At 39.9% G+C, this 14,932-nt stretch overlaps 1 protein-coding gene across 1 annotated transcript in view; it reads right to left on the bottom strand.

Moving 5' to 3' along the window:
- The window catches only part of PITPNB (phosphatidylinositol transfer protein beta), a 29,382-nt gene extending 14,591 nt beyond the window's left edge, over positions 1-14,791 (bottom strand). Inside the window, exons 1-7 of the mRNA XM_035340885.1 lie at positions 14,729-14,791; positions 13,609-13,668; positions 12,601-12,746; positions 10,766-10,857; positions 10,175-10,182; positions 9,753-9,827; positions 6,396-6,479 (exon numbers count right to left, since the gene is read on the bottom strand). Of these exons, the coding sequence (XP_035196776.1) occupies positions 6,396-6,479; positions 9,753-9,827; positions 10,175-10,182; positions 10,766-10,857; positions 12,601-12,746; positions 13,609-13,668; positions 14,729-14,791 (528 nt within the window). The remainder of the gene's footprint in view (positions 1-6,395; positions 6,480-9,752; positions 9,828-10,174; positions 10,183-10,765; positions 10,858-12,600; positions 12,747-13,608; positions 13,669-14,728) is intronic.
- Positions 14,792-14,932: the final 141 nt, after the last annotated feature.

The raw sequence follows: 14,932 nt of genomic DNA, 5'->3' as shown, positions 1-14,932 counted from the left end.
GAAGCCTAGAAGGACAAGAGAGCATTGTGGGAACTCTTCTCAATACACAAACCCTAGCAGCATGCAAGGAAGGAGACTGGACTAGAGCCAGAGTACAAATAAACAATAGCTCTTTGCAGAGTTTAAGGAAAATATCCGTGTAGCAAGAGCTTAACTCCTGACAGCAACAACTCCTTCTTAGGAAGAAAAACAGGCAACAGTTGGAGCAAGTACTACAGCTGGAAAACACTGAAGCCCTCTTGAAAGCTATACAGGCATACATTAGGCAGCAGTGTCAGAATATAGACAAATTAAGACATTTTCAAAGAAATACACAAATATTGTTTCATATGCACTTACTGCTCAAAATCTCAATACAACATGTGAATGCAACAAGCAGTAATAGAGACTATGAACAACAACCACATACAATAAAGTAATAATCACAACAAACCCAGAAACCATGTTTCTTTACAACTCTTTGCCCATCAACAGAAGCTAAGGTATGCCAAGATGCATCAATACATTAGGAGCAACTTTATACCGGTGATACCACTTCCTTTCATTATTAAGGCCTGATAAAAGTAATAGCAGTATTGCTGATAGCTCACACTTCAGTCTACTAATTATTATAAAACTCAAAAGCATACATACGAGATAGAATCGTATTAGGAAATCTTCCTGAAAATAACATTAAAAATGACACAAGTCTGGTATGTGATCTGCAAATTCATGAAAAAAGCTTCCTGAACACCACCTACACAGGTGACTGGGCACACAGATACAATTGCAGGCCTTCCAACTCAGTATTGCATTAGTTCTTTGAACTTTAAATGGAAGAACACACATACTACCAATATTACTTAGCAGAAACTACATGAAGTTGACCATGGAAGGAAAAACATACTAGTACTTTTCTCTTTTCTGACCCACAGACCTGTGAATCCTCTTTCACATCAAGATAAAAAAATAAAAGAAGAAAGTCAGGCTGAAAGTATGTCAAATTCCCAGCTCAGTGCATGATTCTCAAGTCTCATAAATGAAACAGTCACCAGCATTACTGTAGACGTAACTGATATTCAAAAAAATCCATTTGCATATTTTGGTCCGTTTAGTTAAATGGCATTTGCTCTTTACTAACAATGTCCAACAAGGTGAAGGAGAAAACACACTTTGGGGCAAAAAGTCAAGCCTGAAGCAGTCACTCTGTTTTCAACACTTCTCTGGATAGCAGCATCTCAAAGAGCACTGGTGACCATTCATACTGTGACTTTCAAGAGGTACTCTACAACACCGTCATTTTGAGGCAGGGGAAGTTTAGGCTAGACATCAGGAAGAGGTTCCTCACCGAGAGGGTGGTTGCACACTGGAACAGGCTCCCCAGGGAAGTAGTCACTGCACCAAGCCTGTCTGAATTTAAGAAGCGATTGGACTGTGCACTAAGTCACATGGTCTAAACTTTCAGGTAGACCTGTGTGGTGCCAGGAGTTGGACTTGATGATCCTTATGGGTCCCTTCCAACTCGGGATATTCTATGATTCTATGATGCCCGAATCCTAATCACTAATGTATTACAAACAAGTCAAGGACATTACAAAATCTAGTTTCCCCTGGATCTTTCAAGTATTAGAAGTCACTGGGCTTTCCTCAGCAGCAGATGAATAAAAATACTGATTACTTGAGACCAGAGCCATTGTAGCAATCTTCAATACACAGTAGTTTTGTGTACTAGACTGTAAACTCTCACAGCAATGTGAAAGCAGAGCTTCACAAGATTTGAGAAATGACTGCCAAATAAAGGTATAACCACATGATCTGAAGTCATCTAGAGAACATCCACCGGCTGAACACCAGTCCATACATCCACACCTGCCTCTCCTGGATGCCAAAATGAAACAACCCTACAGAATTGAAGACCAACAAAAATAATGTTTAAGTTGATTGGACATTCTTCCAAAGCAATGTTCTTGATTTTTTATCCTTCAGAAGTAACTAAGAAGTATAATCTGATCCTTTTGCTAATGCACAGTCCACAATGTAGCCAAGATGTTCCAAGACTATTATAAACAAAATGCACAACAGATACTAAGCTTCTGGGCTAGTAATACAGACCTTTTAGATGCCTATATCATAGATTGAGTCCAAACTGGGATAAATACACGTTGCTATCAAAAAAAACAGCTCTTTCACTCATGAATCTTTTAACTCTTTTACAGACTACACAAGAAAAAGATTTCCTATATTCCATTATATTTTTGAAACCACAGAACAAGGGATGGTACTGCACACTGAACAGAAAACCCTTATCTCTAGTACTTAATGCAGCATTAAATAATCTGACTGATCTGTATAAAATTACATTTTTAGAATTTTGTTTCAAGTAATATAGTGAAGATCCAAAATGACATAGAACAAGATATTTAATTTCCTCTTCATTGTACAGAAATGGCTATAAATCTGACTTCAATTTCTTTGTTTTCACTACACACTAGTTTCTTACAAATTGTTTCCAAACATTTACTCTTTAAAAAGTCTTACTCTCTTGGGAAATAATGTTTATATACAAATCACATAAAGCTACTTGGATTGCACACTGGAGATGATTAAGAGACACCAGGGTTAAATGCATACCTGAAGAAAGCCACAGATTTGGGCCACATACTTAAATCAGCGCAAGTTAGCACATGCATGACACAGTATCTTAAAGAAATTTACTATTTTCTGTATTTATGCTGATTGCAGTTCTGAAACTAAAGTAACTGTCATAGCAAGGTTCGCTCACTAATACAAGATAAAAAATCTTGAATATATTTATCAAAATTTTATCAAGACTGCTGGATATTATAAATGCAGTTCCATTTCTTCAGTCATAATGTTATACAAACCAGTACATTTGGTTTGTTTTTCCAGGCCAAACTGTGACCAAGAAAATAAATGCATACATAAAACTTTCCTTTGGCAACACTGAGTATTCCTTTTCCTAGTGCACCTAAAAAAACCAGTACACCAGAAAAAAAAACAGTCAGCCACTTAGAAAGATAATGGCTGAAGAACAAACACTGTAACTAAAAAACTGCCTATCATGTAAGTGACTTCAGAAACTACCCAATAGAGTGAACAAGCCAATGTTCTACTATCACTGAACAAACAGGAAGAAATTGTAGAGGTAAACCTTTTGGACAAAGGGACCGTATAGAAAACAGTAAATGCTTTCATATAGGACATTTAATTTCCTAAACCATAAGCCTTTTCTGAAGGCATAAAGCAAGTGGATCAGGCAATTTTGTTACTATCATGTACCTGAAACTTCAAAAAAAAAAATTTATTCAAGTTCCATTACAAATATTTCACAGCAAACCTAAGTCATTAACATAAATTGAAAGTGTCTTCTCATAGACTCATAACCAGTAAAGACAGAGAAAACAAAAGCAACCAACTGCAGATTTTTGTAACAAGAGACACTACAAGTCTGTGTCAAAGAGAATTTCTGCTGTAAAATAAAATCCTAACTATCTAGGAAAGGGGGGCAAACAAGTGGAATGAAAAGGGTGCTGGCCTACAGATAACTCAGGATTATATCTAAGTTTGCATAGAGTTTTAAATACAAAGCCACTCTTTGTTTGGTAACATTAGTATTTGCAAAACTGCATGTCTGGAAGATGAAATCGAAATGAAAAACTGAATCATATGATGAAAATTATTCTCGAGTATTCCTACACAATAACGGACTTTACTGTGACTTTGAACTTTAAAATACTTGCTGAGCACTTATCTACAGCTAAAAAAAATATGTTAGGAGTTACTAGAAAAGGAGGAGAAGTTAGAAACATCAGAAATGACTAGAGGATCTGGCTTAAACCATTCTGACCTCATAGTTTAGATACTCTGTAATATTCAAAAGGGAAAAAAACCACATGGATAATGTACTGAAAATAGTTCCAAGAACTTCCACATGAAGATGGACTGAAAGATAGAGGACCCTTGGCTTGGAAAGATAGGATAAAAAGGAGGTGGGGGAGGATGAAGGAAGTCTGATCAAAGTCTGAAGGATAAGTTCTGCAGAAAGTACAAAAAGGGAACTATTTCTCCCCCCCCAAAATTAATTAAATTATCAAGCAAACAAAAAGTATTCTTCCTCCTTCTCAACTCTCCATAGAATTCATGATGCCAAAAAAGTCATAAGTACAAATGGTTTCAAAAATGGATTAGATGCACTCATGGGAACCTAAGTGGCTAATTAACGGGGTAGACACAGCCACTGGGTCTGGAAGTCCTTTAAAAACAGGTAACAACCTCTCAGCTTCTCATATTCTATTGCTTCCCAAGTTTCTTATCCTTCCACAAAGTATCTGCTACTGGCCACTAACAGGATACTGGGTTAGATGGATCTCTGTCCTGAGCCATATATATAGCTTCTTTTAGCATACCACCATCTGTCAGTCTTCAGTACAAAGGAAACACAACATTAAAGGCAGACCATGTCATCTAATAGTGCAAGAGGGCATAGCACAAGCAGTGCTGTTCACTAAGAGTACTTCAGACAGAACAGATACTTAAGTTCAACAAACATTAGTAATAAGCACAACCCTTTATTTACACATACTGTGATCGAGCAAGCATTCTGACAGATGACAGCATTGTAGTTGTCTGCCACAATTCCAGGCATGGAATAGGGAATGCACAACATACATTTACCTGCCAGTTCAGCTCTAAGGTCTTATGGAATGTCTGAAAGAACAAGGGGCAGCAAAACGATTCCTCGCTGCATTAAAATAGGCAAGACACATTTAATTTGATTTACAGGGAGGTTCTCCAAACAACATATTTTCATACATGTAAATCCACAGATCATCTGTTAAACATCAGTTAAGCAACAGTGCAGGTTACACACTTATGTTGGTGGTAGAAACAGCAATTTATGAAGCAGAATCCTTACCACTTCACATACCATAGCCTTTTCCCTCCTTCCTTCACTTTCCTGCAAAGGAGACTGCTCCCCACAATGCTGGATATCCACATATTTATTTTTAGAAATTAACAACTAAATAGAATCAAGAATGGCTGCAAGTTATCACATAAACACATATATGTAAGTGTCGGTGTTAGACCATACCATTTTCCTACTCTTCAGAAATAAATGATTAGACATAGAACATCCCAGCTGTTAGAATTAAACAAACTACACAACTCCAGCAGAAATTAAAAAAACGCATAAAAAGCAACCACAGTAAGAGCAAGGAAGTAGGACAAGCACTTAAGTATAGTGAAGCTGCCCTCTAAATTCGCGTAAACCAACATATCCTACCTTCTTTTTCAGATCAATTATACATACAGTGAGCTGGTTAACAGAAAACTGACAATAGAGGGGAACAGAATGGGAACTATTACAAACATTAAGTGTTATCCTGTCAGCAAAATCTCAACACACCAGATAAAGCTGAACTACACATCTTTGTGTATTTACTTCAGCAGAATTTGATAAAATCAGATTTAGAGCATGTCTTTTCAACCAGAATTTGTACAAAAAAAAAGTTGAACGTGTGCATCCCCAACACTAAGCTTTGTCACACTCTCTTCCTCATCTAGCAGCCTACTTCCACCACACACATAAGCAATCTTAGACACCACAAGCTATCTTTGCTCTGCATACAACTTCACTAAGTAATCACATGCTCTTATAAGATCACTCCTCTTAAATTTTTCCTTCTTGTATCAAGGTATTAAACTTCATATTCTCAGGTAAAGAACCACAGACTTCTAAGGACAGACTTCTGGGTATATCCAGGTGCTTATGCTCACCAAAGCAATCACTAGAAGGAAAATGAATGAGTAATTCCACAGCTCTCAGAAGAAATAAGCAGTTCATTTCTTCAGAGCTGTTCTAATAAGTGAAGTTTAAAAAAAAAGTCAGTCTAGGTTTCAACGGCAAACCCCAATGGTTCCTCTTGAGATTGCCTGAACCCCAGAGTGAAGGATGGGTAAAAGGACTGAATTATTTAAAGAATTTCTAACCAAAAGTAGCAGCAGAAGCGCAAGAGCAGCTTGATGAATATACCATGCTCTGTCATGCAGGACACACGGGGTAGATTCTTGCTCTTGGCTTCACAAACCAAGATGGGCACACAAATGCTTGCATTATCAATTACTTTATCTACAAGTAAAAACTACGCCTGTGCCAAAAGTCTGCTGCCCTTCATGTTTTAGTTGTGCAACTAAAAGTCAAACTCAGTAATTAAAGTTGTAAACACATTTGCTAAGTGTGGAACTTAGGAAGGAATTATTCAATTCAAGCCAATTTTCATTTTTCTGTCAGATAAAAATCCATACCACTTCTAGATTATTCACAACCAACAAAAAGCATCAGTGGGATTAGAAGCACATTGCAACCATATCCCAATATCAAAGCATTTACTTACTCCTGGTTCTACTTGAGTTCTATCTGCAATGTCAATATGGACAACTTCAACACTCTTCCACGTGTTTGGATCTAAATTGTGTACCTGCAAAGGAGAAAAATGAATGATTTTCATGTTGTCACCTAACAAAGTGGTCTATCTCATACAATATATATGCATGCAGTATGTATGATTTTTTTCTAGACTTCCTAAAGCCAGACATGTTCTCAAAACTTTTCTCCCTCTGCTTTTCTAAAAAGGAATTATTTTCCAGAGTTAAATTTAGCCACTAACTAATTTTAAACCAGCACAAAGCCTTCAGTTCCCATGCATTCAGGAGACCCAGATTTAAGATTAATCTGTATCCTTCCATCACAGACAACAGAGCTAACGAAATCAAGCTCTAATTAGAAATATTACCCATTCAGTAATCTGGACAAGCTTTTTAATTTAGAAAGAAACCTTCACAAGTTCTAATGTGCAAACATGGAAGGTTTCAATAACCTGAATCTAGCAGGTTCCCTAAATAATAAGCCTGCCTTTAGTCCACACCGGACGAAATGCATGTGGTATGAAAGTACATAAATTTTTAAAGATGTAACTAACTTCACATGACCGGGATGGAGTTAACTTTCCCTGCAGCAGCCCATATAGTGCTATGCTCTGCACCTGTAGCTAGAACAGCCCTGGTATCACACCAGTGTTGTGTCTGCAGCTGAGCAGTGCTGGCACAGCATAAGGACTCCCTCCAACCCCCCCCAGAGCAAGCAGGCTGGGGGTGGGCATGAGGGGAGGAAGGAACATCACCAGGGCAGCTGACCTAAACCAACCAAAGGGATATTCCATGCCATAACCCTTTGGGCTAACGGGCAGGGCCCAAAGGGTTATGGTAAATGGGGCTGCGTAAGGCTGGCGGGCGGTCACCAGTGGGGTCCCTCAAGGCTCCATTTTAGGGCCGGTACTTTTCAATATTTTTATAAACGATCTGGATGTAGGAATAGAAGGTATTTTGAGCAAGTTTGCTGATGACACCAAACTTGGAGGAGTTGTGGACTCGAATGAGGGTGGAAAGGCCTTGCAGAGGGATCTGGATAGGTTGGAGAGCTGGGCGATCACCAACCGCATGAAGTTCAATAAGAGCAAGTGCCGGGTCCTGCACCTGGGACGGGGAAACCCTGGCTGCACGTACAGACTGGGCGATGAGACGCTGGAGAGCAGCCTAGAAGAGAGGGATCTGGGGGTCGTGGTAGACAGCAAGTTGAATATGGGTCAGCAGTATGCCCTGGCAGCCAGGAGGGCCAACCGTGTCCCGGGGTGCATCAAGCACGGCATCGCTAGTAGGTCAAGGGAGGTGATTGTCCCGCTCTACTCTGCGCTGGTGCGGCCTCACCTCGAGTACTGTGTGCAGTTCTGGGCACCACAGTATAAAAAGGACATGAAACTGTTGGAGAGTGTCCAGAGGAGGGCTACGAAGATGGTGAAAGGCCTGGAGGGGAAGACGTACAAAGAACGGCTGAGGTCACTGGGCCTGTTCAGCCTGGAGAAGAGGAGGCTGAGAGGAGACCTCATCACAGTCTACAACTTCCTCGTAAGGGGGTGTCGAGAGGCAGGAGACCTTTTCTCCATTAACACCAGTGACAGGACCCGCGGGAACAGGGTTAAGCTGAGGCAGGGGAAATTTAGGCTTGACATCAGGAGGGGGTTCTTCACAGAGAGGGTGGTTGCACACTGGAACAGGCTCCCCAGGGAAGTTGTCACTGCACCGAGCCTGTCTGAATTTAAGAAGAGATTGGACTGTGCACTTAGTCACATGGTCTGAACTTTTGGGTAGACCTGTGCGGTGTCAAGAGTTGGACTTGATGATCCTTAAGGGTCCCTTCCAACTCAGGATATTCTATGATTCCATGATTCTATATGATGTCACACTCAGCAACAAAAGGTGGAAAAAGGAAGAAGACGGGAGGGGTGGGCTCACGTGAAAACATCTGTCCTCCCGAACACCAGCCACATGCATTGAGGCCCTGCCTCAAGGACTTGGTCAAGCATCGCTCGTTGGTGGGAAGTAGAGAGTAATTTCTTTCCTCTGCACTTCCACACAGCCTTTGCTTGTTCCCCCACTCCTTCTCCCCTTTCCCTTTAGTTAAATTATTTAATTAATAATAATTTTCCCTTAATAAGTATTTTTCCTTTAATTAAATTATCCTTATCTCAACCTGTGAGTTGTTTCTTTTCTTCTTCCCCTCCTCTTCAGAGGAGAGGGCGTGAGAGAGCGGTTGTAGTGGAGTTCAGCTGCCTAGCACGGTAAAACCACCACACACATGTAGTATGTTAGGCATAACTACACTTAAAATTAGAGCAAGTAAAGCTGCATAAGAAATGCTCTCCTTCTCTGTAGCATATCCACATAGTACTGGGGTTGTTTAGTTTGGAGATGATGCTTGGAGAAGGCCTTATTGCTCTCTACAACCACCTGAAAGGCAGTTGTGGGGAACTGGGGGTTGGCCTCTTCTCGCAGATAACTAGTGACAGGACTAGAGGGAATAGCCTCAAGTTGCACCAGGAGAGTTTTAGGTAGGAAATTAGAAGAAATCTCTTATCAGAAAGAATAGTCAGGCATTGGAATGGGTTGCCCAACGAGGTGATGGAGTCACCGTCCCTGGGGGTGTTTAAGGAACAGTTGGACGCAACACTTAGGGACGTGGTTTAGTGGGTTATACTGGTGGTAGGGTGATGGTTGGACCAGGTGATTTTGGAGGGCATTTACAACCTTTACGATTATGTGATTCTTTCTTTAGGGTTGAAGCAATTAATCCCAGCACTGAAAATATACTGACAGTTATTCCTTTGGGGATGCTCTGTAAATAGGTTTGTCACTGTACATTAAGAGGTCTCCTGAAGAGACCCGTGAACTCAATGAACCAGGGAGGAAAATGATACTACCACCAAGCCTGGAAAATTTACAGAAGCTGCCTCAAAAAAGTAACCTTAAAAAAAATGTATGAAAATGAACTATGATGTGTCCTTGACAAAGCTAGTTTCAGACAAAATTGCTAAAGTAGCACTAGCTTTAGAATAACATGAAATTAAAGACCTCCACTTCCTGAAAACCTTTCTAAGTATCTGGGTGAGAATCAACCATCTGCATTGACCTCAGCATAAAAAAAAATGAAAACTTTTTATTGTTCTTGTACCTCTTTAGGTGAAACAGCTTTGACCACTTTAGATGGACTTGAATAATGCTTTTCTTGTTTTATGTTAGTAACAGGTAAAGCTTTGACTTTTTATGATAATTACCTGCCATTACCAGAAATAGCATACTCTATCTGGATGACTGTGTAGCAAATATTACTAAAGCTATATATCTAAATCCCAACTCACATTCTCTGACATTCCCAAATCTGGTTTATGCCAGGTCTCAATTTTTATGAAGAAGTCATCTTTCATGTATTCATTCTGTAAGAATAAAAATCAAAAAACACAAGTCTGATTATGCCCACTCAGTTTAACTTCCAGATAGACGGTATAGACAAATTTTTATATAAATATAAAATTATACTTATAGAGCTGAAATAATTAAGCAAAGATACAAAACATGATGTAAAAAATGAAAGCATTTCTCTGACAAATTACAGTTCAAATTATAGCCAAGTAGCAGACATATAGAGTAACAAGTTGCTCTATGCAAGGCAAATATAAATGGCTGAAGCTAGCTTGCTGGAGTCAGTCAATTCTAGCAGCAATAACATAAAATGTATTTCAAAAAAAAACATTAGAGGACTGATAGTAACTAAAATACTCACTGTCACAACTGGTCATTGGAAACACAGGGAATGAAATTGAAAAAGGAAACAAAAATGTTATTAGATACAATAGTTTCTGAAAAATCTCACATACAATTACTAAGTCAGAGAACAAGAAACATTAGAAAACATTAGTCAACCAGGATTTGTACACATTAGGTCAGCAGAACACATTATGAGACATAACCTTTTAAGTTCATTATATGATACTATAAGCTATTCAATAAAAATAGAACAGAGTTTACTCTTATACCTTACACAATTACAAGTATTGAAATAAAGCAGTCATCTTATTCTTACAAACTATAACGAATTACATACTTTTCTAACTGGCTCTGTTCTACATTTGAAGGAAGAGGCAGCTCTTCAGTCTTGTACTAGGAACACTGCATAAAAGGACTATGTAGGAACCAGTAAACTAATTCACTGAGGTTGTTCTTCAGAAGCAGATCTCCTTTTCAGAACATGAGATCTCACAAAATCAACAAAATGTGAAATATTTTTTCTGCTTGATAGCACCAACTCTTCTCCTACACCATTTAAGGCCATTCCTGAACACTGACAACATAAGACACACAATGTGGGACCTACTTGTTCTACAGTAAGGGTATGCATTCCAAGCCTTCTCATGGAATACCAGGGAGCCTTCTGGAGCAATCATCCTTACAAAACCAGGAACTTTACTGTGAAAAACAAACATTAACAACATTTGAAAAAAAATGTTTGCCAACTGTAGCATCCCATCAATTTCTGCCACTCTGAAAAGAAAGGCACATTCTACCTTAGCATTTTAAAGAGTATGTTGTCTGAGGTACCCACAGTCTAATATGCAGGAACTCCAACAATGTTACTTTAAAATAAGAGAATCTGGTAAAGGTAATCACAAGATAATCAACAGGGAGCTATACGTAACTTTGGATGAACTGATCAAAATGAAAGTTGTGCTACACAGGCCTTCTTTTCTCATCAAGTATAGTAGAGACAACCATTGAGGGACAGTGCTGCCCAAGGGATCTCACCTCCAAACTCTAGCAAAAGTGGAGGTCAGCAATAAGCAAGCCTCTAACTCAGCTGGCCTGTGGCCTAGATGGAAGGCCATTCAGCTATTTCAGCCATGCCTGAAGAGAAAAACTTCAGCTTACCATCAACAGCAGAATTACCACCTCTGACATATGTCCCTTCTAGTCTATACTGTGCCCATGATGGTTGATGAAAATTGGATGTTTGAAAAAACAAACAAACAAAATTCCATACAAGATAAATTTTGTATTTCCTATCAGGGTATTTGAGGCTGGTACCCTTAAGCATGTGAGTTTAAACACACTACGTGTCTTCACGTGGATAAGGAATGGATAGAATTCAGTCACTAAATAACTCCTTTTTATATAGCAGGAACCTTATGTCGCACTCATCTGGAAGTTTTCCTTTCCTAGAACAAGCAAACAATTCTTTCAGTTCTTTCCTACACATCACACTGCCCACACTTCTTTCTACACTCTATTTTCTCTCTAGTTTGCATCCATCTGAAAGTCCAGTGCACAAAGCCAACCAAAAAGAGTTACCACCCATACATTGCATGCAACAATCCTGCATAACACAGTCCTGAAGGGAACTTGCTTTCATGTTTGTACTCACATTGCTGACACACTGTAACTTGCAGATGCTTTTGAGCAGTACTACTGTTCAGCATTTATTTCCCACATCTGCCTTCCCCACAAGTAGCCATTAGCAGATGTACTCAATGTATTTAGTTCTTTAACTTTTTGGATTCTCTCCCCAAGTCCCTAAATTACAAATATTTTGAATACTAATCCTCACAACTTTAACAATATGACTGCCTTTAAGGTTCTGCAGCCCTCTGGATTAACATCAGCTGCTAAACCCTATGAGTTCAAACACCATTTGGGTCAGTTCTCAAAATAACCCAGGTTTTACCCACTCTGTGGTATACGTAACTTCTAAAAATGCTTTTTAACTATTCTTTATCTCCTAGAAAAAAATTACCACACTGCAAGAACTTGTGAGATGCCTTATAGAATGTTTTGCAAAAAAACATTCAGGCAACAAGAACTTCATGTTAAATAGCAGATCAAATAAAAACATTCTTGCTTTATAATGCAATAACCAATCTCCTTTTCTCTATCTTATATCAACATACCATTGGAGATGCTTTTGCCTGTTCACGAACCAGGCATTTTGCATGGTCTTTCATTACTCTTTGCCAGAGCATTCATGCACATTTCAACAAATTTAAGGGTGCTAAAAAAAACACAAATGCCCCAGAGTACCAAGCAATAACTGGTTAAACACTTGTGGATCAATACCAAGTGACCAGAATAGAACAGTATTCCATATTCAGTTGGAAGGGACACTCAAAGCTCATTTAGTCTAACTGCCTGACCAATATGTGTTTTTGTTTTTCTCACCTCTTTAAGTGATAGATTTTGTGGGTATATTGTCCCTTTTCACCATCCTTTTCGTAAGGCTCATTTTTTAAGACTTGAATTCCTTCACCACCTCCTGTTTCATTTTTGCTAGCTTCTGCCACAGAATAAAGTTGACCAACTTGATACTGAAAAGTGAAGAGAAGTAAAATTTCAATATATAAGTCAGACAAAATATTCAAAGCATAGAGAATTTGATAGTATAAGCAAAATGATTAGGAAAGAAATATAAATAAAAAAAAGTTTTAAGTAAATTTTACCAGCGTTGTCTTAGCTTTTCTGTGGTTCACAAGTACCACATTTTTACACAGCTTGTTTCACACAAATGTAACGTGTTGGTATAGAGCATCGAATCTGTTATTCCTCATTTTTCTCATAGTAAAAGCAAAGCATGTAAGTTCTTTTTAATCTCATAAAATATAAATTTTCAGTTTACAAGATCTTGAAGTGATTGATTTCCAGCACCAACCTTCCCAAATTCACACTTTTAACCAACTAGATACCACCCTCACAGGTCCCATGAAATGGAAACTGTAGGAAGTTCAACGTTCTTCCCTCAGAAATACGTTTAGACATTTCAGAGCAAGTTTCAGTTAAATCTATTTCAGCGTCACTTAAATTGCTGGCCACAGATCTCAGAAGATGGTTCCTACCTTTGCCTTTAGGAAAAGGCTTGGAGTCACTGAATGCCTTGATCAGCAGGAAAACTCTGCTGCAGTGCAGAGTTGCACAATTTTCTTCTCTTGCTTGTAAGCCGTGGAGTGGCTCAGAAAAAAAACCTAAAGACTCTTGACTCCTTTGAAATTCACTGATCTGCAATAGTTAATTCCACTTGACTGGTGGCTTACACATGCAGTATCTTACATGTGCCAGGGTGGTGGACGCACAGCACAGGAAACACTTGGATCCAGGCTAGTCTGATTTAAACAATATACTGACATCTTCCCACCCATCCCCCCGAAAACAAGGACAGTTAGTATGAGGACGTACCTCTTGCACTGAGCAAGGTAAAACCACTCGGCTAAAAGAGGAAGAGAGAAAATTAATTAAAATGAATAATTAGGTTTCAGGTAAAAGACATACACTGTAATAAATATATCAAAGAAGGAAGTGTCAAGATGAGTTAACTTGAGTTTTCTTTTCAGAAATGCTATATGACAGTAAAACTATACGGCTATAATGCAGGACGCCCAAGTAAAATCAAAATGACAGCAAGCGTGTTACAAAGGTGGAAGAGAGAAGGGGGGCAGCAGGGTGAGAATATTAAAAGCTGCGCAGAAGAGACAGGAAATCTAGGATCTGCTTCCAACTCTACTGTAACTTTGCATGGCATTGAATTTGTTTGAACTTTGGGGTGTCAGCTTTCCTCCTGTTACACAAACAGCCCTGCCTGTGCAATTTGAAAGGAGAACAAATGGACAGGCCCTCAGAGCCCACAGATGAATTTTGGCAATTACAGCAGTTATGAATCATTCAAAAGCAACCACAGCTCACATCTCATTTAGGTGCCAAAAGCAGGTGCATTTCAGGCAATTTAGTTCTAACGCAATAAACTCTACAGTTAACGGCAACAGAAGGGCATGCAGAAATTGATTTCTGATAGCAACAGTACACTGTACAGACAATACTCTGCAGTTTCACCGTAAAACAGACAAAGATGATGCAAATTATTATAATTACAAAATAGTATCATAGAACAACTGCATGGATGCTATGGCTTTTAGGTGATGCTATCTCTTTTAGTGACAAACTGAGGGACCATTAAAATTTGATGCAACGTATGCGAATGAAGCCTGCCCACTGCTCTAGAAGGAAAAAAAGTTATAAGGGCTATAGTTAGTTCATTCAACCTTTTCTATGCCCTAATAACTGTGCGTTTTGAAATAATTTCACTTTGAACTGGGAAATCTCCAAAGAAAAGCTGAGGAAAAACACAGCCAGGCTCAAAGGCACAGCCTGCCTCAGACACCGGCGAGTTTCAGCTCGGAAGGCAGAGCTTGCACCCGCACCCGGGACGGGCAGGGGGCTGCCAGAACGAAACCCTCGAGCAGGACGGGTCCCGCCAGCAGCCCAGCTCCCGGGGCTCCGAGCACGCAGCACGCACCGGTACCGGCACCGCCGTAACGCCCGAGCCCGGGAGGAGCCCGGCCCGGGACGGTGGGGACACGTCCATCGGGCCGAGCGGCCGGGCCAAGCCTGCCCGTGGGGCCGCAGCCGGGTGCGCGGACAGCCGCCAGGGCACGACCGGGCACCGAGCGGGCCCCGCCCGGCCAGCAGCGCCCCGGGCCCGCTGCGGAGCCGCTCCAGGAGCCTC

This window comes from Oxyura jamaicensis, chromosome 15 (assembly GCF_011077185.1).
Source record: "Oxyura jamaicensis isolate SHBP4307 breed ruddy duck chromosome 15, BPBGC_Ojam_1.0, whole genome shotgun sequence".
NCBI lineage: Eukaryota > Metazoa > Chordata > Aves > Anseriformes > Anatidae > Oxyura > Oxyura jamaicensis.
The sequence above is the reverse complement of the archived record's forward strand: the minus strand, read 5'-3'. Positions and strand labels throughout refer to the sequence as shown.